The sequence below is a fragment of the Leptosomus discolor genome, chromosome 11, assembly GCF_034619465.1.
Source record: "Leptosomus discolor isolate bLepDis1 chromosome 11, bLepDis1.hap2, whole genome shotgun sequence".
NCBI classification, from domain to species: Eukaryota; Metazoa; Chordata; class Aves; order Leptosomiformes; family Leptosomidae; genus Leptosomus; species Leptosomus discolor.
Genome location: NC_141401.1, coordinates 9,223,213 through 9,247,991, shown reverse-complemented (window position 1 = coordinate 9,247,991; position 24,779 = coordinate 9,223,213). Strand labels below are relative to the sequence as shown.

The 24,779-nt window shown below is 55.3% G+C and overlaps 1 protein-coding gene across 1 annotated transcript; it reads left to right on the top strand.

The window, feature by feature from the left end:
* Positions 1-419: 419 nt before the first annotated feature.
* On the top strand, positions 420-8,903 carry RHCG (Rh family C glycoprotein). Its single transcript, XM_086471626.1, has 10 exons — positions 420-630; positions 3,995-4,181; positions 4,661-4,811; positions 5,573-5,720; positions 6,112-6,278; positions 6,955-7,092; positions 7,446-7,582; positions 8,106-8,230; positions 8,605-8,678; positions 8,838-8,903. The coding sequence occupies exons 1-10, from the start codon at positions 420-422 to the stop codon at positions 8,901-8,903; spliced, it is 1,404 nt and encodes a 467-aa protein (XP_086327752.1).
* Positions 8,904-24,779: the final 15,876 nt, after the last annotated feature.

Sequence of the window (24,779 nt, the reverse complement as noted above, 5' to 3'; positions counted from 1 at the left end):
GATGGCAAGGGGAGCACCCAGCGCAGGAAAGGAGGGTGCTTGGGGTGGCGAGGGTCAGGGTGCTCCTGCAAGGGGAAGGGAAGGGGTGTGGGGCCAGGCAGAGCAGGGGGCAGGACACCCAGGCTCCACTCCCCACTCGCACTGGTCTCCAAGTCTACTCGTCCCCAGGGAGGCAGGGCTCAGAGGTGCTCGTAGCAGCTCAGCGAAAAGGTGCTGAGACCTGTCCCTCCTCCCAGGGAGGAAGGAGGGCGAGAGGAGCAAGCCTGCTGAAGCTCCCGCATTCTGAAACGTGATCCTGCCACAGGCACCTCCCTGGGCCCCACCTCACCCTCTCCGACCTACATATATGTCGCCAGCCTTGGCCAGGTGCAGGGGACACGGGCTCACACGGTCTGCCGGGGCCCCGGGGATCCCTGCGGATGGAGCGGCCGAGGCACCAGGGGATGGCGAAGAACACGTACATGCGCTGGAGGCTCCCGCTCGTATGCCTCCTCTGGGAGGTGGCCATGATCGTCCTCTTTGGGGTCTTTGTGCGCTTTGGACCCGAAGCCGATGCACACTGGGAGGAAGAGAAGCGAGAGATGAACCTGACTAGTGACATAGAGAATGATTTCTACTACCGATACCCATGTGAGTATTCGGGAAACCTAGTCCTGGTGCTGGGTGGTCCCCACATCCATCCCATCCCATCCCATCCCATCCCATCCCATCCCATCCCATCCCATCCCATCCCATGGCACAGCCTCTCAGAGGCGACATCTCCACTGATTGCTAGAAAGTCGGGCTCTTGCCTTGAGGCTGGTTTGGGGTACACCAAAGAGCAAGCGAAAAGCCTCGTGGCCCTCCGGTGCTCTTGGGGCTCTGTCAGCAGGGTATCATGACACCAGTACGTGATGTCTCTTTTTCTAGGAATAGCGCTGACGTGTTCCCAGCACCCTGCAAGTTTCAGCTTGCTGCCCCCTCCCTCAGCTCTGGATCAGAGCAAGCTTTTCTGTGCATACGGAGAAACGGCTGTCGAGATCCTGTGACATCTTCCTCCCCTTCCTACATCCTCCCCCTCGCCAGTAAATTACCCTTTAGCTACTGGCATTTCAATGCCGGAGTCCTCCTAACGTGCCAGGTTCCCAGGGCTCTTGGGTCGCTGCATCATCTTGCCACGGGGATTATTCAGGTGGTTAAAGCCCTTCTGGCCAGCCTGTGCCTTTGGCTGGCTTTGATCTCCAGGGCTGGTCATCTTTGTGAGCCTTTCAGAACAGGCTGCTTCTGTAGGCAATTGTTTCCAAGGAAGCAACAGGCCTGAGTCATGCATCTATTTAGAACATTTCCATTAAAAACACCTGCTAAATCAAAGGAACTATAGAAACCTGTAGCTGCTGAGGATTAGCTCGTTCAGAAAGGGATTTGCTTACAGAAACCTGCTGCTTAGCTGGCCTCCGGGTTAGTGTACGGTTGTGGCTGCCCTGGGCTCTCCCTCAAGATTTGCCCTTGGGACTAACCCCGTGCGGCTTGGCATGAAGCAACAGCAGTGCCTGAGGGCTGCGACTGTCACTGGTGTGCTGGGAAGACTTCGGGGTCCAAGAAAGAGCTTGTAGGAGCTAAGGATGTGACAGCTCTTCTGTCCTCGTATCCCACCCCTGCTCTGCATCACCAAATATTCCCCCTCAAATGGCTGCATGGGTTCGCACAACTAAATCAACCTAAGAGCAACTGCTTATCTCAGTTCAGCTTTGAGTTAAGTTTCTGTTTCAGAACTGAGGAAGGGCTTACGTGCCCAAAAGCCCAGCTGGTTTTTCTCCATTATCTAATCAGAAATATTCTCTCTCTGCAAAGATGGACAAACATGGCAAGGTGGCCAAGCCCTGGCATTTTGATCCCTCTGTCTATCCAGCACTGCTCAGAAGAGAATGCGATGGTTGAACACCCAAGCATCATTTGTGTTAATGTGTCCGTGACCGCTGCTGTCCATAGGACCTGTCTGCAATGGCAGTGGGGTAGGAGTGACAAACTGACAGGTCCTCCAAGCCCAGAGAGGACTGGGAAGGCAGGCAGAGAGAAGCCTGTGCGTGGTTGTGTCAGTGGTGCCCATCACCATGTCCAGTCAGTGTGGACTCATTTTGAATTGCACATTGATGTTCCCTAATGGGTGACTCATCTGCTCTCTAAGAAATTAGATTATTCAGCATAGGTAGCTTTCCCAAAGCCCAAACACTTCCTCTCAATAGTGATGGCAATTGTCCTCCTGCAAAAGCGGGGTCACAAAACCTTTAGGGCATGGCAGTGCCTGGGCTGCCTCTGGGTGATGCCAACGCTATTCTTCCCAAGGGAAAACAAATGCAAGAGTTAGAAAAAGGCTTTAGACTGGGTGCAGTTTGAAGCAAGACCCGCTCTTCCTCCTGGGTTTGTACAGGGTCTAACACACAGTGGGGATCCTCTGTGTTTTCGGAGGATGCACAGTCCACAGTTTCAATTCTGACCTGTGTGTTTCTGGTTTTAGGGTGGAAGTGGGCATATGTAATGCAAATGGCAGCACGTCATTCTAGCTGTGTGTTGTGAGGCTTACACTGGAGAAGAGAGGTGGGGAGAATAAAGACAGCTGCAGAGGGAAAGTCTGAGGGGTTGTATGGTTAAACCAGAGTTAGGAAGACTGGTTCTTAGGACACGCGGAGAAATGACCTCTGCTAAACAGTGCCAGCTGCAGCTTGTCTCCTTCCTTTTTTTTTTACAAGTGATTTCATAGGCATGGGGGGCATTTTTAAAAACAAGCAGATTAACCTGTCTCTGCAACATGGAGCTACTTTGCTGGAGCCTGTCCAAATGCTTGTCCTTAAATGAGTCGTAAGATCTTGTAAAGCACCAAAGGACAAAAGCCACAGCCTCTGCAGAGCTACACCTCACCCAGCCCTTAGCGGAAGCAGCAGATACAGCCCCACTGTCCTTGCGGGAGTGGATCTGGGGCTGCTGGATTTCAGCACAGGCTTGGGGTAGGGCTGATTCTCAGTCACTGAACTTCCTTTGCCCTGAGCTTATGCCTTCTCTGAGGTGCACAGACGCTGCTGGTTATAGTGACTATAATGGCTTGTGCACTGCATAATGCAGAACTTGCTGGTGTAGCTCCATCGAGGGAGTGTTGACTTGTTCTACAGTACGGGTTTGCTGGTGGGAATCTCCCAGCGGGGGATCCCAGCCTTGGGTCTCCTGCTCTTTTCATGGACAGAGTGGCCTCCACTGTGAGGGTTTGCATGGTTCAATTTGTAAATATGCAGCATTTCAGCTCACTTAATTGCAAAGTGATTCTTATCTGATAGAAAAGTGCAGCATTAAAAAGTACAGCAGGTTTACTGCACCGAGAAGTTCTTTCAAAGGCTCACGCAGGTTTGGTTTCCCCCAGGGAAGGGCATCTGAGGGTCTTGAGTTAGCAGGTCTGAGCATTTGTGGGAAGAACTGGGTCTCTCTGGTTTAAGCGTTCAAAATCTCACAAGATGGGATACTGGTCTCAAGGGTATTTTGCCACTGATTTCAGCAGCATTTAAAAATGTATTTGTAAACTTCCCATGGCCTTGTACTCTTCTTGCTCTGAGCCATCACCAGGACCTTGCACTGAACAGACCGACCCAAAATGACCATTCACGTTTTTAACAAAACTTCACAGTTTATTTTACATGACATTTTCTGAGGTTTTTACAAAAGGGGAAAAACCAATGTGAATAGAGGAATGTTTTCCTTTGTACACTCCGTTAGTCTCTGGTCTTCTCTTGCATGCAGCTTTTAATAAACATGTTTTACTTTCAAGACTGAGCCTTTTAACCAAAAGCCAGTTTCTGAAAGCTGAGCCGTTTTCAGACTTAGAAATGTGGCGTTATGGGGCAAACACACATTTTCTCTTGAATTTCCCCCTGCTGCCCCGATGCAGTTTGTTTCCTTTCACCACCGAATTCAAATGGCGCTTGCAGCCCTGCTGTCCCCACAGAGATGACAATCCATTCCCTCTGCACAGCTTTCCAGGACGTCCACGTGATGATCTTTGTGGGCTTTGGCTTCCTCATGACGTTCCTCAAGCGTTATGGATTCGGAGCTGTGGGTTTCAATTTCCTCCTTGCTGCCTTTGGGATCCAGTGGGCTCTCCTGATGCAAGGATGGTTCCACTCTTTCAAGAGCGGGAAGATCCTCATTGGAGTAGAGAAGTAAGGAGGAGATGGGCTCTGGGATGCCACCTCTTGACTGGCCAGTGGAAGAGCTGGGGTGGGAGCCAAGCAGCTGGCAACGCCTGCCCCTCTGTTGTCTTGTGCAAACAAGTCTCTGAAGTGTTGTCTTCCTTCCGCACACCTCCCCTTGCTTTCCACCTTTTAGCCCAAAGGTACCTGCCATATGGTGGTATTGCTCAAAGGGAAATGTGAGATGAGCATCACCCCTTACTCCCAAGCCAAGCACCAGGGATGCCAGTGCTGAGAACAAATATGATCCACATTATTTAAATAATCTGGGGGAAAGCACCTTTCCCGGATGGTATGTAAGGACAGGAGGGAGGTCAGTGGGAAATCCAGGGCTGTCTCCTAATCGCCTGTGCATCTTCAGGTGGGATCTCGAGAGCTGTGGGTGGGTGAAGGTGAGTTACAGAGGAGTATTTCCTTATTACACCACAATTTTCCTTCCCCTTTTCCAGCCTGATCAATGCTGATTTCTGCGTGGGCTCTGTGTGCATTGCCTTTGGGGCCATCCTGGGCAAAACCAGCCCCATACAGCTCCTTGTCATGACGTTGTTTCAAGTCACGCTCTTCGCAGTGAACGAGTACATCCTCCTCAACCTGCTTCATGTAAGGCTTTAGGCAGCACCTGCTTGGTTCTGCTCCTTCCTCTCTGCGTCTCTCCAAATTGTCTCACTTTGCTATGGCTTCACCAAGCCACTGCCTTCATAAGCACTTGAAATGCAAGAATTCAGGCAGAAAAAGTAGACAGATTATGAAGGAGGGGGTCAGCAGGTGGTAATTTCCTGAGAAGGGAGATCTGGGGTTTTACACACAAGCCTGGCAATTCAAGAGCACTGGGTCCCTCTGCCAGGGCTCCTGGGGCAGACAAGGAGTCTTAGTACAAAGGACCAGTCACTGTCTTCATGCCTGAGATTTCCCTCTCATCTGTTTTCTCTGCTGGAATATGGGTGTTGCAGAAGGAAATCAGGTGACAAAGAGGACAAGATGTCTGCTGACAGAGGCAGGGTTCCTGCCCTCCAAGAGAGGGCTTGGAGGGCTGGGAAGCAAACGAGCTCCCAGAAGACCTGAGTGCACTTGGGAGCCAACCTGGCCATCGCTGCAACCTGCTTGCCTTTGGGACAGGCCAGAAACTCCCCTCTGCCTCAATGCCTTCTGAGGGGAAGCTAAGAGGAATGCCATGGCCATGCATGGGACGAAGTGAGCAGGATAGATAGCAGGACCAGAGCATTCTTGTCCACCTCTCCCCATGACTGAGTGCAGGCTGGAAGGACAAGTGGGCAGAGAAGCTGGCCATGATGCAAACCAGACCTCAGCTCCAGAATGAGTGGTGATTGCAGAAGCAAACCTCTGTTTTCCCATGGTTGCAGGTTAAGGACGCAGGTGGCTCCATGACCATTCACACCTTCGGAGCCTACTTTGGCCTCACAGTGACACGCATCCTGTACAGACCCAACCTGGAGCAGAGTAAGGACAAACAGGGCTCCGTGTACCACTCCGACCTCTTCGCTATGATTGGTGAGTCACCCCCTGCCTCAGGGGCGCTGGTACATGCGGACCATTCGGCTCCAGAGGGCTGGTCCCTCCTGTGTCTCTGGGAAAACCAAACTGAAACTGGCATCTGGGGCTGAGAAGCTCTGCATCCTGGTCTTCCACCTCTCAGAGCTACTGAGCTCCCTTCATCAGTGGCTGGGCTGAGATGGTGCCTGGGAAGACAAGGATGCCTTTTGGTTCCCCCTCTTTGCCATCCCCTCCTGATACCGGTCATATCACGGCAGGGTGCAGCTCCGGGGCAGCAGGACTATGGGATTTAAGTTCCCCATGTGCAGAAAGATCTTCTTTAGAGGTTTTTTCCATCCCTGTATTCTCTCTTTTCCCTTTCTTTGTCCTCTCCTCCCCATCCCACCAGGTACCCTGTATCTATGGATGTACTGGCCCAGTTTTAACTCAGCAATTTCTGATCATGGGGATGCCCAGCACCGGGCTGCCATTAACACATACTGCTCGCTGGCCGCTTGTGTCCTGACCACAGTGGCCTTCTCCAGCATGCTGCAGAAGAAAGGCAAGCTTGACATGGTAAGCTGGGAGCAGAGCCCTGCACTGCCCAGGGGACTTACAATGAGGTTGATCAAGGGTCCAGGAAATGATTGTCCCTGGTCCTTTGGTGGGTTTCAGGGTGTGATGATGGAACCAGCATCCAGGCAGAAACCTCGAGGCTACATTGAATAAGCAAGCGGAAAGTGAGTCCTGCAGTGCTTGAGGTGCAGGGTGATGCCCTGCATGTGGTGGACCTAAGTCACAGCAGGGACTGGACTTGCTCTGCCCAGAGAGCTTCTGATGGGCATGTTGCAGAGCATCCTTGGCAGCACGCGCCAGCAAGGCGAGCAGGGCCTGCGCGGCAGCTCATGAGCAATCGGGGGGCTGACTTGTACGTGTTATGTGTGTGGGTGACATGTCTCTGTGACAGCAGAGCTTGCGTGACACATGGGTGAGACAATTTCCATCTCATCACAACTCCCCACCCAGATTTGTGGATGCAAAGAATGTGTGTGGTACAGGGAGTGGGAGTCTATGTGCGCCTGTGCTACAGACAGAGGCTGCCTGTTCTTTTCTTGTTTTTCACCAACAAGCAGGAAAATGGGCCCTGATATTTCCTCTGGAAACATTTTCAGAGCTGATTCTCCCACTTTGCACCATCCCTAAGCAATTGCTGTCTCCCCGAGATACCAAGACACGGCGGTTACTTCTGCAGGTCCACATCCAGAACGCAACGCTGGCGGGTGGCGTGGCCGTGGGCACCAGTGCGGAGATGATGCTGACTCCATACGGCTCCCTCATTGTTGGGTTCATCTGTGGCATCGTGTCCACGGTGGGGTATGTCTACCTCACGGTGAGTGCTGCTCTAGGGGTCTGCAGCCCTGGTCCCGCTAAGGAGACCATAAATGGACTCATTTCCCTTTGAGGGTTCCTCCCTTCCACCGTCCCTTATGTAGATGCACTTCTGACTCCATTTACTGCCCCAAAATGCTCAGGAAGGTTCAGTCTCCCAACAGGAGAGTGTTTGGAGGTGTTATTATTTTATCTTGAGCTTGGCTCACATCTTTGTCTACAAGCCCTTGGCTCTTTAATAAGACACAGTATCCCTCTTCCTTCTCTGCTTATCCCAGTCCACCATGGAAGGAACTAATCCTTTCCAGGGATGTGCTTACATCCCTGATCGTTCTCTACTTCCCTTCCCTTCAGCCTTTTTTGGAGTCCAGGTTGCACATCCAGGACACATGCGGCATCCACAACCTTCATGCCATGCCGGGCCTTATTGGGGGCATTGTGGGGGCTATCACTGCAGCTGCAGCCACAGAGGATGTATATGGAAAGGAAGGGTAAGACAGCATGAAAATCTTCCCTGAGAATAGATTTTACCTGGGGCAACTTGGGCAAGGAGCAATTAACAGCCCTTGTTAGTTGTCCCAAGCTGCCCTTTTTTCCCCTCAAAAATATGGGGTGCACTGACTGTGTCTGGCTCACTGAAGTGTAAAAGGCTCATCTCTTGCAGCTGACTTCTGGTGGCCTCAAAAAGTGAGCCACAACCCCACTGCTTGGCATTATTCTAGGGCACAGTGGGTGGGGAAGTGCTCTTCCCTCTATTCCTGCATTGTTTTTTGGGGAGGGCAGTTAAGGCTGAAGGTCTGAAATACAAAAGAAATGTTTATATTTTGGGCTCCTCCTAGGTAAAGCTTTGCTAGAGGCCAGAGGGGAAGGAAGTGAGTGGTGTTTTGTGTTATTTCAACGTTCTCCTAGTCCATTGCAGAAGAGGGATGGGGAGGTGTCCCTGCAGGAGCCAGGCAACACGGCTCCTCCAGAACTCCTACCAGGAGCAAGCCTTGGCATTTCTGCCCTTGGCAGGTTCATCAAGGCATTTGACTTCACTGGCACGTACCAGACGCGGACACCCAGTGTCCAAGGAGGGTTCCAGGCGGCCGGCATTGTGGTGTCTCTGCTGATGGCTTTTGCCGGGGGGGCCCTTGTGGGTAAGCAGGAGGGGAGCACGGAGCGGGGAGGGTTGAGTCGAGCCTGTGGACGAACTGGAGGCATCCATGTACTCCTGCCTGTGGCTGGATGTGTCCTTCCCACTCGCGTTGCGAGGGCTGCGAGCCCTTGGCTTGCTCGTGTCTGGACGCCCTGCAGCGGGAACCAGCCCAAAACCCCCAGGAGCAGGAGAAACCGGGCAGACAAGGGGGGAGCAGGGTCGAATGGGTTTGGGGGGATCAGCACCGAGCACCGCGCCAGAGCTGCGTTTGCCCTCTTTGCTGTCGGGATGGGTGGACTCCGGCCATCCGCACCCAGCCTGCATCTCACACGGCATGATGCCCCCCCGCCCACCACCCTGCCCGCCTGCTTCCAGGGGCCATCCTAAAGCTGCCCGTGTGGGGCGACGCCGCCGCCGAGAACTGCTTTGAGGACGACATTTACTGGGAGGTAAGGCGGGGGGGGACGGGCGGGCTAAGGCGGGCTTTTGGGGTGGAGGCCGGCGGCGGGAGCGGGGCGGCGGGAGCGGGCGGCACAAGATGGCGCTGTCGCCCCGCGGCGTGAGGGGCCGCCGTGGCGCGGCGCTGAGGGGGCTCTGCCGCGCCGCAGGTGCCGGAGGACGAGGAGAGCGACGCGTACCACATGCACAACCCCGACAAGCCCGCCTCGCCCTGAGCCGCCCGCAGCTCCCCGCCGTCCCCCCGCGCCGAGGGCGCTGCCCCCTCACGGGGGGCGGCGGGGCAGCCCGCCATCTTCCCGCCTGCGGGGCTGCCCCCGCCGGCCTCTTCCCCACCACAGGACCCCGGGCCCTGCTCCGGGGAAACGAAGGCTCGTTTTCTCCCCGTGACGAGAAGGCACCCGGTTCTGCCCTTCGTTCCTGCTTTTGTAACGAGCTGTTGTGAATAAAATCAAAACGTGTTCTTCTTTCCAGGCCTGTGCTCCCTTCTGTCAGTAGCGGAGCAGGATGGGATGTCCCCCAGACGCCAACTCTCCCGCTGGCAGCACAGAGCAGCTACTGGGAGAGCTCTCGGCTGCTGGGAATAAAGCGGAGGCGCTGGGACTCTCCCGGTGCCCAGGGGCCGAAGTGGATGCACGGCAATGTGGGGGTAGCGCAGGCTGTGGAGACACTTGGCTTAGGACCTGGCGCCTTGAAATGCAGCAGCTGGAGGCAGCAGCCAGACCTCCCACGGCAGGGGCCGAGCCTGTGTGGGAAGCACACGCTGGGCTGGTGCTTTTTGGGAGAGGGTGCTGGGGTGCAGCAGCTATCCCTGCACTCACGCTGCCATCCAAGGCCTGAGTGAGGGTCAGCATTGAGTCTGGCTACACTTGTGCATGCCTCCACCATCATCTCTTGACCTGCTCTACCGAGGCCTGCATCAGCTCCTTGGGAGCCCTGTTTGTGCACACAGCGCAGGCTGGCAAGATCCTTTCGTCTTATTTGGTTTCGGCCATTTCTTCCAGTGTCATCAGACCACTCCTTCCACTTACAGGTGCTATCCTGACGGGAAGATCCCAAAGCCAGAGCACAGCCCCCGCCAGAGTTGGAGGAGGCAGGAATGAAAATCAGGCCTAAAACCTGCGTGTTTTCCAGGGTGATACGATGTGAGGAGCAGGAGAGGAAAAGGGTGGAGGGGGGGAGGAGGTAGGAGGGCGGATAGGTCTCTTCACCGCGTCTAGCTGTAATTCTCACACCTGAGGGGGGGAGTCAAAAGTAGCTATTCACGTCCCCTTGGGATATGACACCCTCATTTTCCATGCTGGGTAAAGACAAAAACCCTTTACAACATGTTTCTGGAATTTGTCAGCGGCTGCCAGCAGCAGCATGTTAATTAAATGTCGGCAAAGATGGAAGCAAGAGGCTCTGCTCTAATTGGACACTTTGCTTGGTGGAGCTGAAAAACATTGTGACAGAGGAGGAGGCGCCGAAACACTGTGTTCCCCCGCCATGGCGCGGGGACAAGGACAGCCAGGCACAGGAGATGCTCTCTTCTGAACCTGCGTTGCCTCTGTTTTGCCTGAGACAACCTCACTGTTGAAAAGAAGAAGAGTAACAGAATAACAGAAGGCCTAAAATCTTCCATAGGCATGGTGTCAGGCACAGCAGTGGCATGGGATGCAGGGAGAAGGCTTGCTGGATAAGGGGAAATTTGGAAATACCGTAGCTGAGCCATCAGGATCTCTAGCCCTCTTGCCAGCTGGTATTATATTGTATATTCTTTTATGATGGCAAAGGCAGGTCTGACAGGGGTTAGACATGGTCGCTGGAGAATGAGCCCTGCAGAGGCTGAGTGTACGTTGGGCTGCATCCTTTCCCCAGGGTGGGGATGGGAAAATGAAGGGCAATTCTCGATTTCCCTGTGCTGGGGTCTGCTGAAGGAAGGAGATCTCCTCCCAGCCGCTTTGCACTGGGGAAAGGATGAACAGCCATTTTCTGCTCACAGCTTCATCCAGAGAGCCCATCAGAAACGGCCACAGGGATGTTTGCTGACAGGCACTGTAGACAATCTCATTTCAAAAAGGGGCTCCTAGACTTTTACCCCAAGTCTGCAAAACAAGAAAGGAGAAGCAGACCTTTTGGGCACTGCATTTCCTACTGTGTCACTGGACCAGTGCCCCTCTGTCCCACCCCATTTGAGCTCTGGCCATGCCCTAGATGAGCCAGCATCCAGCTGTGCATCCAGCCCCGGCTTGCAGGGGCTGTGGGGATCAGTAATGGCAAAGATTGAGTGACCCTCATTGCTTTAGAGAGGGGGCCAGCCCGCATCTCTGGTGGGGCAGGTTTGTGAGCACTGGGAGATGGTCCTGCCCCATGTGTATGTGCCAGCAGAAGGAGCCCGGACCCCGCTCCTTGTCCCTCTGGGCTCTGCCTCCTCCTCGTGGGAAGACACCTAAATTGCCCTGGCTGCTGGGCAGCGAAGCATTTTATTGCCCATGCTCTTGCAAGGCTCAGTCTGGTCTCAGTACCTAAATCACTCACTGGGGCTGGCCTTGCAGTTTTAATTCCCTGGCAAACAATGCCGAGGTCGGGCTGGCGCGTTTGAAGTGCGGTCGTGGCCCCAGCAATGGACAGAGAGTTTCTCAACAGGGAGCATGGGGAGCAGAGGATTGGACTGCTCCGGCAGGCGGGAGGACGTGTGAGAAAGGGGCTGTCGATACCCGCGGGGATTAGGTGGTACAAATTGGCTGGGAAGCACCGAAGGCATTGACCAAAGTTGTCCTGAGGCAGGTTCCCATGGGGGGGCTGACTGAAACAACCTGCCTTCAAGGAGTCTGGAAGGCCCAGCCTGACTGCTAATCCCCTGGGATCTATGGGGCACGGAGCAGAAAAAAAGGTTAAAAAAAAAAAAAGGAAAATCTCATGTAAAGGTGGTGATTTCCCGAAGGGGATGATGTTACAGAGAGCAGGAAGGGAGTGGGGAGAGGGGGGAAACAGCATCATTTAATCCTGCTTTTAATAGGCAGGTGGTGGACTTTGCTCGCACTCCTGCTCCTGGGAGCTGCTGCAGAGATGTCGGAGGAAGGCCTTTGCTCGCCTCTGCTGCTCCCCACTCCTGGTGGGGAGCCCTGTGCCTCTGCAGAGGGTCCCCATCTGCAGGCCTGCCCAGGAGAAGGGGTTCACATGCTTACATCCGTGCCCGTGTGTGTGTCGGTGTGCGTGGGTGCAGGTACCTGGTGCAAGCCCCAGATCTGGGGCTGAAGTGGGCTCGTTGCAGGCCCCACACGCTGGCCACAGTGGATCTCCTGCTAGCAGCATGCCCATGTGTGCAAAACCCCATGTCCCCACGGACGTGCCTTCAGCCTCCTTGACCATGTGCAACCAGCACACCGAAAACCACCTTGTCCGCATTGCCAGCAGTGTCGGCATGCCCTCACACCCGTGTGCCAGCCTGCCAGCCGCGGTGCTGCTGTGCAGATCCATCACCTTCGCCGTGCACGTCCATCTACCTTCGCGCTGGTGCGAGTACGTGCGTGTCGGACCCGGCGTGTCCACGCCTGTGTGAGCACCGCTCCAGCCCCTTCTGAAGTAGCGCTGTAAATTGTAATCAGATTAGGGCAGCCGGTCGCTTAGGGCCCTTGAAAAGGGCATACGTCCCCTCATCAGTACCTAGCATTGAGTTGCACAAAGGGTCTAAGTAACTCGGCAGGGGTCGGGCCCTCTGGAGCGCAGGGGAGGGGGCTTGCCTTTCTTTTCTCTCTGTCCCTTGTAATTATGTCAATTTGCTAGCCAAATTGTTTGCTTGAGTGGACAGTGGGGGCTTGCCCCCCTTCCCGCCTCCCCCCACCCCTAACCCCATTCATGTGCTAATGTGGGAAGGAGCATGGCCTCCTGACTTCGGGAGGTGACTGTCGAAGACGAAAGCACAGGCCAGGAGCCCCCCACCTACGTGCCCATGGGTACCTTGGCCGTGCAGTCCAGGTGAACGGGGCGCTCCTGTTTGCTTTAGCCCGTGGCCGGGGCTGCAATGCCCAGCCAGCCCTGGCCAGCCCTGGTTTTCTCTGGCCATCCCTCACCTGCACCACATACCCACTTGGGCCACCGCATGCCCAGGGCCGAGAGCCTTGCCCTGCCGTGCCGTGGCTTTTTCGGCACACCTCCCCACCCGCGCACCTCCCAGCATTTGCATATATTCTGCCTGCAAATCCTTGTCAAGGGGAGCCTCTTTATTGCCTGTATAGATCACAGGGTGTTAGTTAAGGGCCTTCTTTGTATTGCCTCAGACAGCTGGGGTCATCAAAAGTCCTGTGGTGGGAAGGAGAGACAGGAGGAGGGGGGAAGCTCTGACAATACGGACTGAAGGATTAAAGGAGCATATAAAGTTCCTATTGAGTGAGACAAGAGGCTGTTCACTCCCAAGATTGACAGCAACCAGGAGGCGATTCCCAACACAATGTCCAATTAATTCTCTACCCTCTTCGCTGCCGTCTCCTCCCTCCCTCCTCTCCTGAGCTGGGGCATGAGCAGAGAAGGGCTGAAGCTAAGATCCTCAAGAAGGTAGTTAATTATTCCTGACTAAGAAGAGCCTGCCGGGGTGCGGGCCAGTCCCCAGGCTCACTGGGCACCCGTCCCCCTCCCACAGGCTTCCATCAGCCTGGGCCACTTCAAGGTAGTTTTCCTTTCCGTCACAGGCAGAGCTGTTCCACCAAGGGTCCATGTCCACAGCAGGTCCTGCACAATAACCGTGCTCAGTGCTGAGCCCAGAAGAGGTAGATTTTGGGCTAAAGCCAGGCTGGCAGTGGTGTGCAGCAGCAGCAAGAGCGCTAGGGAGCAGGGCGAGGTGCATGGGCGAGGTGCATGGGCATGCAGAGCGTTTGAGAAGAGGCAGAGCAGCGTGTGCCAGGCGCGGGGATCAGTTCTTACCTGCAGGTGCAGTGACAGTGGTTAAAACAGCTCTAGCTACCTTGCTTTTGTAGGGAGAAGAGGGCTTCTGGCCGTAAGGGTGCATTGCCACTGTCCCCTGGGCTGGCCGCCCACACTGGCCCCAGTGCTGGATGTAGCAGGACACGTAGGGGATGTTTGTGAGTGTGCTTCTACCTCTCCTGCTAACTGCATCTCTTTGATGTACCCCCATGTACACGAGCAGAATCTGGGCCACCACGTGAAATTCCTGCAAACCACTGAGTACAAATTCTTTGATTTTTCTGGTCTATTTTTTCCCTTGCAAACGTCTCAGCCCAGAGGGAGGGAGCAACCAGGAAAGCAGCGTTCTCTGACCTAGCCACCTTTTTGTTGGTATACTCTGCAGCACCAAGGCTCCCAGACATGGGTGGCAAACGTCCTTCCACAGTGACATCTCCAAACTGCCTCGTTTGGGAGAAAAAGCCGTACAAGCAGGAGGGCCCGATTCTCACTGCAGGGGACACTTTGGCCAGCCCATCTCCTCCATTGCCACCGTTCAGCACTGACCCCTTCCCCCCTGCCACCCCTGTCCATGGCACAGGGGATGGCACCAGTCCCAGCTGGCGCAGAGCGGGAGACTGCTGCTGGCTGCCCCACACACCTCCCGAGCAGGAGATGCCCTAGGGATGCCGGCGTGGGGCTGCCAGCAGCTCGGCATCTCCTGCCTGCTCCCTCCCGCCGCACACGCTCCCAGTGAAGTTGTTTGAAAGTCTTCCGGCAGTTTTCGCAGCCAGGAATAACAGATTAGCCATGATCTGATCAGCCCAGTATCTAAGCTGTATTCTCCCCGCTGACAAGTATTTGAAAGAGGGGAGGGGCCACTTTCAGCCCAACGATGAATCTTTCACCGACAAGAAAAGACCCTTTTTTCTCCCGCCGGCCGCAGGCTGCTCCGTGCCCTGTTGCTAAGCGAGACCCAGGGCCGACGCTTGCACGCGGCCAGCTCCAGCGGAGCCCTCGGGTTAGCAGGATCAGGAGATTCACACCAGACATCTTGTTTTTAGGGGGGGTGTGTGTTTCTTTTCTCACCCTCCTTTGACTGGCAGATAACAGCTTGCCAGCGAGGCCTGGGGATGCCCCTGCCCAGGCAGCTTGCCCTGGGAGGAAAGGGAAGATGCAGAAGCCTTTGGAGGGGGAGTTGGAGCATTGGGGTCTGGAGCTCAGCCCTGCATGTCTGGGGTTTGGTGCCACACATGGGGGTGTCCCTAGCCAGGCTACGGAAGGACAACTGCCCCACACACCCACAGCCCCCATGTCCTGGTGAGTTGGGGAGCAGCAGGACCCTGGGGACATGGCCTTGGAGAATGGTCAGTGCTGGTGGCCAAGGAAAAGCCTGGTTTGGCCTCATGCAGGGGTGGCTCTGGGCATGGGCTTTCAGGGGGACGTGTGGCAGAGCAAACGGGATGATGATCTCCAGACTTGGGCCAGCTTTTTGGTCCCCACAGGCTCACACTGCTTCAGAGCACCTTCTCCTCTCCCCCTGCCAGCACCAGCCTGGGCAAACCACCCTGCGAGAAAGAAGGAAAATCGCTAAAACAAAGGCTTTCCAGGCTATTTCTGGAGCTGCCAGCATGAGGTGCCCTCGCCTAAGACATGGTGCTCACATCTCCCTCCTCTCCTGCAAGGCAGCAGTGCAGGCAGGGCTGCAGACTGCCAGGCCCTGGGCTGGCACCTTCCCAGAGCCCTGCCTGCCCTGCCTGCCCTCCCTGGCAGGCAGGGGGCTGGGGGGGAGGAAGGAGGCTCTCCTTCGTGCGTGTACCCCTCCAGTGACTCTGTAGTGCCGCTGCCGAACCTCCCTCGCCAGCCCCGAGCAAAGGCACCCCTGAGCATTACCGATGCACGGCAGCTCAGGCTCTTTGTGCTCAGCCCTCTGCGGGAAATCCTCCCTCTCTGCTGCGAGAAACCCCCTCATCCCTGCCTCAGCCTGGGAAGACTTTCTTGACCTTAGACTCCCGCAAGCCCATGATTTCTTGATAGAAGGAGGCGACCAGGGCTCATTGCGCTGACATGCCGGAGGACTGTGGAAGAGACCTGCAGGGAGGCTGTTTCCCTTTCCACAGGAAAAGGGAACCACTCTGGCATGGCACCAGAAGCTGCTCCCTCCCCACGGCCGTGCCCTGCACCCAGCTGGTGTGAAAAGACCCAGAGAAAGATGCCGGAGGGGCTGCAAAAGTTACTGCTGCTTCGAGCAGCACAAAAAGGAAAGGAACCCTGAGCCTTCTGGTTTGAAACACAAAAAGCCAGATCCATGGCTGTGGTACAGCCCCTTTCTGTAGCTTCAGCAGCACAAAGCAGCTGAAAAACTGGCTTCTCTGGCAAGCTGAGCTCTCCTCCAGTTTGGGGGGCATGCCTCGGTGGCTGAAGGGGCATCACCAGTGCCAATGCCACAGCCAACTCCAGCGCTATGGGCAGCAGGATGGGATTCCTAGTGCCCCGAGGTTGTCCTAAGTCACATGGGGGGGATGATGACTTTCTCCAGTCTTCCCAGGAACAGGAGTACCTACGTTTGGTGTTCTGGGGGAAGGTGGTGCTCTATCAGTCTGTGTGCACTGTGGGCTGCTTGCCATGCCTAGCAGTGGGCACTCACCCCAAATAAATCCCTCCCAGCCAGCAGCTTCTCAAGGACATGTTCAAGTCTCCCTAGGCTTGAGCCAGCAAAGCACAGGTGAGGTCTTCTGACCTCTGAGACATCTCTCGCAGTCCCGTCTGTCCAACTAACTCTCCGTCACCCTTCTTTCCCTGCTGTTGGCCGCCCTGGCAGGGGCAAGCTCCCAGGTTTGGGACCTCACCACAGCTCTGCTACTTCAGGACAGATTTCTCACTGGTTTTGGGTGGCTCTGCCAGCCATGAGGCACATCCTCCACTGCACAGACAGGTCTCTTGCCTTGCTCTGCAGCCAGGAATTGCCTGTGCAGAGGAGCAGTGGGAGAACTGGGGGGCTGGAGCACACACTTTATCCTCTCCTAGGGAGGCCGAAGGACTTTTGACATGTTAAAGCTCCCTGGCTCAGTACTTGGTTAAACCTGCAAATGGCCTCTGTTCCTCTTGGATAAGCTGACTGACTCATTCACTTTATTGTCTGCAGTACAATGACCCAGTGCTCACATGATGGACATGAAGACCCATGTTTGACTGTCCCCAGTCTTCACATCATCATGGCACTGACCAGGTTTCTAGGAGGTCCATGTGCTACAAACAGCAAGTCCGAATGAATTGCTCTTGACTTTATTCCTTTTGCCTCAGTTGTCTCTCCCGGCTTTGCCTGCAAGCCTTGGCTTCACCTTGACTTGTGCTTGGCAGGTACTGGAAGGTGCTTTATGGGTGAGAGCAGCAGTGTCCCATGTGGCTTCACTTTTCTCTGGGGAATCCTGAACCACTAAAACCCATTTACTCCTTAACTCTGGTAGTCTCTACATTGAAAATGCTCTATAAAATCCTCCTCTGGGAAGGATATGATCTGCAGAGACCTGATTGTCCTCCTGATGGTCTGATCATCTGCAGAAGAGCACAGGGCTCTTCCCTGGCCAGGGGCTGGGCAGCACTACTTCTTGAAGAAGAAAGGAAAATTTGCCTTCAAGGACTAGTCAGTAAAACCTGATCTGAGAATTCATGTCCCAGTGCTGAAATAAACCATTGTGCAGCAAAGAATAGTACACAATGTAAGCACTCAGGAAAGAAGAAAATAATTTTATCCTGATTTCTAGTGTCTTCCTGACTTGTGAGCACCCTTCCATACTCACACATGTCAGCAGAACACAGCGGAGATATATTTATATGAAAATCCGTCTGTCTCCACAGATATCTATAGCGTTTCTGTCTGTGCCCTTAGCTCCATCCTATGGCTACGGGTTTGGTTTGCTTCAGTTCAGTTCCAGCGCCTGGAACACTCCTGTGCAGAGGGAAGGTATCAGCACCCTGTGTCCAAAGGAGACCAAAATAAAGAGCCATCGTGCGATCAAACCGGCAGCTTGGAAGGGTTCGGGGGCACACGGGGAGCCTCGAGCACTGCAGCATCCTTTTGTGGGGTGCTGCCGGCGGGGAAGGGGGTCCCCCCACAGGCCTCCCTGCAGACGAGGGCCCCCGCTCAGAAAGAAGTGGCGGCACATCAGTATGCAGAAGTGGTCGCCGCTCGCCAATAAATTAGCATAAACCACTCTAGGAGGTAAATAGACATACAAGGCGCCAGTGTGTGCAGCGTGGGCTGCGGCTTTGTCTCAGCCCCACTATTGTCACAGCCCCTGCTGCACACTGACCGAGTGGGGCCGGTGTGGTGGGCTCTTACACTTTTGACTGCTGGATAAAAGGGGGGAACATAAAGAGAGGGGAGAACTTTTTTTCGGGTTTTTTTATAAGTCCAGACGAAGTTACAGACGTCTGTTAAACGTCAATTACAGCTGAATAAAGACGTCTGCTTGAGGCTTAGTTATGGCTCCTTTCAGCCACCAAGATTTTTCCAGGGTTGGCCCAGGATGCCTTCGGCAACCTAATTTGGAGATTGTAACTCTATAAACAGGCTCTGGCATTAATCAAGGCTGGTGAAAATGCAAATGACGGCTTGGAGGGGGCTCAGGGATGGGACGGGGTCCTGCGCCTTGCAACTCAGGGCAGGGAGTAAAAAGAGGAAAGCAAAGAGGAGGAAGAAAGGGGCCATGCAGAGGAGTGGGGATCCATAAATAGAGAGCTTGGTGGGGTTTGCTGACTTTCCTCCTGGTGCTCTGGGAGTCTGGTCCCACCAGGACTCATCTGTACCCGACTCCTGGTTAACCCTCACGGTGCTCTTGGCCATACGAGCCTTGTTGCATAGGTTTTTCCCAGCAAGACCAAAGCCAAAATACCAAAAACCCCAGGCATTTAATGCTTTAAAATCCTGGAAGATCACTGGGTGTTTTGGAGCATCCAGACTATATAAAAGAGAGTGTCAGAGCAGTGTGGAGACTGCAGGGAGTCACTCCTTCGGGAGGACAGCTCATGCTTTGTGTGGTGCCCCGTTGCTTATTATGTGGCTTGTTGACATTGTCTCATTTTTGTCATGGGAAAAAGGCCTCTGAGCTCTAGCTGGGGGGGCATGGAATGAAGTCCCAGGTCCGTGTTGTCCACACCCTTAAAAGCCATCCTGGTGACCATCAAGACCAGAGCACTCTTCAGCAGGGACAAGGTACCTAGGGACCGTCTTCCCTTTTGGATGCATCCAGATCGAGAGGACAAGGGCGGAGGGCTGGAACTCCCCTTGGCCTCGTGGGCAGTATTGCCTTGTGTCCTCGGATGGGTCAGTACCTGGTGAGGAGAACCACGTCCTATCCTATACCCACGTCGTAGCCAGATGTTGCAACCCAGAATAAAAGGAAGAAGCCTGAAAATCAGCCTGGAAACAGTGCTGATGCTGAGAGATAACAATGTCTTACGTGTACTACGCAGGAGGCTCGCTCCTCGCTCCCCTGACCCATAGAGCATCCTTCCCGTGCTCTGCCGTGGTGCTCAGCAGCGCGCCAGCCCAATGCATCATGTAGTGGCTGTGAGATGGATGGTCCAGAGGAGCTCCAATCTCCCTCCCTTTCTCAGATCTTCTGGGAATCTTCTTTTTTGGAAACATTTGAGAAGACAGGTGCAGCATTTTAGAGGTAACAATAACAGGAGCCCCCTTCCCATTCCTCTTCCTTGGGAAAGCATTTTCACCTCTCGTTTCCAGTCTGTGCGGAGCTTCTTCTCCCCATCCCACCCCGTCTTTTCTTCTTGTCATCTCCTTTCCCCATCTCACATGGTTACACACTTTCCTGTCTCCTCTCTATTTCCGTATCAGAAAAATCAAACTGGCAGAGAGACACAGTAACTCCGGAGACCCCCCTCTCCGGTTCCTTGGAGAAACTCTGCATCTATTGTTCTGAATTCAATAGACCCAGAGTACCAGGTTCCTCCTTGGCCTGTGGGGATGCGGGTTGGAATCCCAGCCACCTCACAGACCTGCCATGGGACTGGCTTGTGGGGATGACAGAAAGCGGGGGTTATTGCAGAACATTGAAACAAACACACATCCCGGGTCCTTCCCCTTGGGTGATGATCAGGAGGGAGCCTGCTTTTCCCAAGCCATCAGCCTGACACTGCTGGAGACTGAAACCAGATGTATTTTCCCCTGGTTGGTTTCCATCCACCTATAGCTTCACTGTGATGGGCTAAAAACCAATGCATGATTCTAGAAAACACCTGAGGGAACCCTTCCAACCTGAAGAGGGTCTACAGGAGAGATTTAAGACAGAGGGCTTGATTTTGGTTATGGCTTCTACACAGCCGAGCAATTTTCCTGCTGAAGCATCCCGAGAAACCTGTAGTTGGTCCTGGTGAAGTGTGAATGAGGGAGGCAACAGGCCGAGGCTGTGGGGAACCTGTTGCAGAGAGGTGGCACATGTTCATGGGTGTCTTTGGCAGGATTTGATTTTTCACAACAGGATGCGCTTCAGGGGAAAGCCAAGAGAAGGACAGGGTGAGACCTCGGAGGGCTGCAAGCACTGGCATAGGCAGAGACACAGTCTTCAAACACGCAGCTGGCTGTTATGGGCTGGACTGGGATTGCTGGTTCTCTGCAGCCCCGAGCTGAAGTTACCATAACCCTGAGTTCACATCCTTTCCCCTTTCATTTGGGAAGAAGGGGACAGACAGCTTTTTGGGGAGCTGACAGCACTTCCAAGGAAAGGAAGATCAGACCTTGCAGTGTGAAAGTATCGCTGAGCCCAGACACCAGGAGACAACAGAAAAAGGGATGGAGGTGGGAAGGAGGATGGAGATGAGAGGATCAAAAAGGGGGATGTGGATCAGGGCACGGAGCCAGCCTGGCGGACAACGCCCAGGGCTTCCTGAAAAAAACGGAGGATGGGGTGGACCAGCGACAGCTGGAAGATTTAATTGCTCCTCTCCTCAGACCTGCTCAGCTCCCTCCCTCTCAGATCTGCATTTCAATATGAGAGCAGCAGTAAGTGGGATGCCGCTGGAAGGGGTTAGAATGATTAATCATTTAAAAAGCAAGATCTTAATTACAGGGTGCAATTTTTGCTATTTAAGGAGTCCATTAGTTTCCAGAAAGGAAAAAAAAAATATATATATATTGCAGGTTATTCTCCTTTTGAAGAAAATGTGAGGGGGGGGACCAGGGGGCCGCAGCACCCAGGCTGGCGTGGCCGCCCCTGCCGGGGCGAGGGCGTTGGTGTGTGAGGATGGCGAGGGGGAGGTGGTGTCATTTGTTCCCCGAGTGATATTTTTGAAGGGTGCTGGCTGTAAGCGTTCGCCGCGCTCAACCACGCGTTGGCACAATCTGTGCCGGAGCAGGCAGACAGCTTCTGCTCAGCCTCCCCCGGCACAGCTCCTCCTCCCCGGGGGCAAGGGGAGGATTCGGCCGCTGTCAGCACCGCTGACCCCTCGGCCCAAATAGCTCCCAAAGGGCGTATTGGGGGGTAATTGCCGTGATAACAGCTTGTCTGCTGGGAGCCAGGCTGAGACCGCGCACAGCTCGTCCTGCCCGTGGCTGGGGCAGCTCCAACCGTGCTGGGGGGCTGCAGAGCACCGTGGGCCACAATGCTACCCCTGATCGATGACACGGGGCATTGAGGTACAAAGGGACGCCGGCTCAAGTGATGCCAGCGATAGCCTGGTCCCGGTGGCTGCGGGCCCGGCCCCGTCTCACCCCGCGCCACAGCCTGGAGGGAGGTGACGGGGGTTAATCGCCCACCGCCTCCCCTCTGACCCCTCTGTGGGTTTTTCTCTTGTATGGTCATTTAGCCGTCCCCTGACACAAAAGGGAGCGATTAAACACAGCTCAGGCCCTTCATGCTTTAGTGGATTAATTTGCTGATCCCCCATGGATTAAAGGTCTCGACAGGATCAGCGGGAGCAGCGGGGCAGACCCCGGCGGGAGGAGGCCAGCGATAGTCCCGGGCAAGCCCCAGCCCACAGTAGTCCCCCTCTCTGGGGACCTTGTGGTGTCACCGAGCCATGTCAGTGTTCAAGGCATCGGAAGCTCGCCTAAATACCGCGTCCCCAAACCCTCCTGCTCGTTTTGCTGAACAGCCAAGGGACGTGGGGTCCCTATCGCTCCGCTCGCTCTGGGGAGCAAAGCCTGTCCCCAATGCACCCAGCAAGGGCAGACAGGGTGAGCATGACCAGCTGCTCCAGAGGAAAGGGTGGACAGTGGTGACTTTGGGAGCCTGAACCCCAACAGTGGGGGGGGGGGGGGGGGCGGTTGCCCTCCCCAGGCCTGCGGGAAGCAGAGATTGCATCTGCCTTTAATTACTCCCTCTCTGCATATCAGATGCTCTTGCACCTTCTGCACATGAATGCTGATTAATTGCAGGGTTAGGCTCCAAGGCAGGCCGGACCACATTATTTCTGATGTTTGCTCTTTTCACGAGGAGAATAAATGCCATGAATCCACAGTAATCAGTGGCTTTTAGCTTGTCACTCTTATGACACTCTTTACTTAGACCAGGAAATGGCAAATGTGGTGGAAATAAGAACTTTATTATCTCTTTTTATTTTTTTTTGGTCCCAAAAGGGAGGTGTGTGGCAAGGAGGGGGAACAAGGTGGTGGAGGCATCTCACAGGAGAGGGAGGAAGCGGCTCCATTTTCCCAACACCTGAGGAGCTCTGCTTTGCCCTGTTCAGCGAGGGAGAGAAGAAAAGCAGCAGCAGCTTCTTTGTGGTGGGAGGCTGGGGCGGTATGTCAGGCTGGGTCTGTCCTGGAGCGGAGGTGTCACCCTGAGGATGGCAGAGCTGGAGGGCAGTGGTGTCTCTGCCAGCCTCCGTAGCGCCCATGTCCTTGCCTGAAATACCAAGTGTGGGCAAGCACCGTACAACCAGCTCTGGGGACAGTCCCCATGTGCTGCAGCCAGCCTGGGAGACATCCCATAGTGTAACCAGAGAGGATCAAGGCTCGGGGGGGACACCCAGAAGCGTGCTGGGCCTCCTGGCAGGGGGTGGGTGCTGTGGGACGAACAGCAGCACCCACAACATCTCCCACCCCTCATCCCTTGCCTTCCCTCGCCGCCAAGCCCCGCTCTCCTCCCGGCCGAGCCCCATCGGCTCAGGTGGGAAACCCTTTCACCGCCTCCCTCAATGCCCTGCTACCGATCTCATTGCCGCCACTTAGCTCAGTGCGAGGGCAGCCCTTCGCTTTTCAGCAGCGAACATCTGGCGTGCGGCGGGCGGCTGGCCACCGGCCGCCTCCGGCCCCCTCCCCACGCCGCCGGGGATGCCCGCAATTAGGCAGCCCTCGGCCCGCTCAGGTGAGCGCCCGGTTCTCGGGGATAGAGGTGTAATTAAGGTTAATCAGAGGGCTGGGGGGTCAGGGCGGTGATGGGGAGATCCAGCGAGCCTAATGGCGGCCGTAATTAGGCAGCTGTGGAGAAGCGGTTAATGAAGACCGCAACCGTTAATAAAGCTCTTCCTGAGCAGCCTTCTGGCCCGGGTAATTGAGGGATTTGCAAGTGCCATCTCCCCCCTTAACCCTGTAATGAGCAGACCCGTGGCGGCCCACATTAACCCTTCCGGGGACGGAGGCGGTGGCGGCGGGGCCATTGGCCGCCCCTTGTGCTGTGGGGGACGTGGCAGCGGGGCTGGGGTCGTGGGAGGTGGGTCTGAACCTCTCCCCTTGCCACCGGGTCCCCGGGGCTCCCTCTGCCCTGTGGCTTCCCCGGGAGCCCTTTGAGCCATGCTCAAAGCGGCTGGCAGAGACTTTTCTCGCAGATGCTGTGGTTTCCCACGCCTGCCTCGGCATTATGCAATTCCCCCCCCCCCCCCCCCCCCCCCAGCCCTCGCCACCCCCTCCTCGGCCCCACCACCCACCAGCGCCGGGATGTCATCATCAGCCCAGGCCCTGGGAACCCACATTGTTAGCTTAGTAAATAGAGAAATCCCCACTCAAGCATTGCAAATGAGGGCAGAGGGGGAGCCGGGGAACCGCGCCGGCCACGGCGGGCCGCAGGGTCTCTCCCCTCTCTCTCTCTCTTTGAGTTGTCAGATGAATTCAGTGGTTAACAAAGAGCAAGGGAGGGAGCTGAGCTGCCGTCGCAGCTGGGCAGGGCGGTAAGAGGCGGCAGGACGGCAATGCCACCGCTCCAGCGAGCAGCTTCGGCCCTGCGGTACCTGCTGCAGGTGGGCCGGAGCCCGGCGTACCCCCACGGCTGTGCCTGCCGTGTACCTGAGCATCAGCAGCTCTGCACCCTGAGGCTCATCCTGCAACAGGGGGTGATGTTTTGGAGGGCGAGGCTGAGAGGGGCTGGGGACACGTCCCATCCTCGCTCCGCTTCTGTGCTACTGGTTGCACCTGCATGGCTGCAGTTCCCCTGGGAGTCCTGGGGACCCTGCCGAGCTTTGGGGGACCCACTGTGCCCAAATGCTTGTGGGCATCCTGAAAGTGTCAGTAAGGAAGTGAGGCAGATTGAAAGACACAGAAATGCTTTTATTTTCATCTAAAATAGAAAACAAGCACAAAAAGGCTGCTTTTACAGTGCAATGGTTCTGCTTCTCTGAATGGGGTATGAAAATCACCCAGTGAGCAAAACACCCAGCGCCAGCTCTGGCAGTGGTGATGCTACTTAGGCTCTATCACAGCAAAATCTCTGTTGGCCCAACCAGGAGGTTTTCCTTTACCTCTCACTGGGGATCCTCCCATTTCCCTCTAGCTCTGGGTTTCTGCACACGCAGGGAGGTGTTGAGCATGGCACACGCTCCCCTTTGCAAGGTGCACAAGGACCGAGAGCTGCGGTACGCTTGGTGCTAGTGTCTGGAGCCGGCCTCCATGCTGAAACCTGCATCAGGCAGGGCAACCAGGGGGTCTTTAAAATCTTTATTAAGATGTGGAGATGTGGATGCCTTTCTCTGCCGGTTTCCTTAGCCTAAAGCCTGAGAAAGTCATGGTAATGTGCCGGGAGCTTCGCAGATTTTCTTCCCTGACTGGTGCTGTGAGCGGCGATGCCATTCCTGATGCCGAGCAGCGCTCGAGGTCCTGCTGCCAAGGTGCCCACAGAGCTGCTGTCCACAGGAATCCTGTGGGTGGGCACAACCAGAGGGTCGGGAGGACCCACGGGCCCCTCGCTGGGGGCAGGCACCCAGAGGGTGAGGGGGATGAGATGGGAGCACAGCTTCAGGGCCGTTCTCTCTCCTAATAAAAA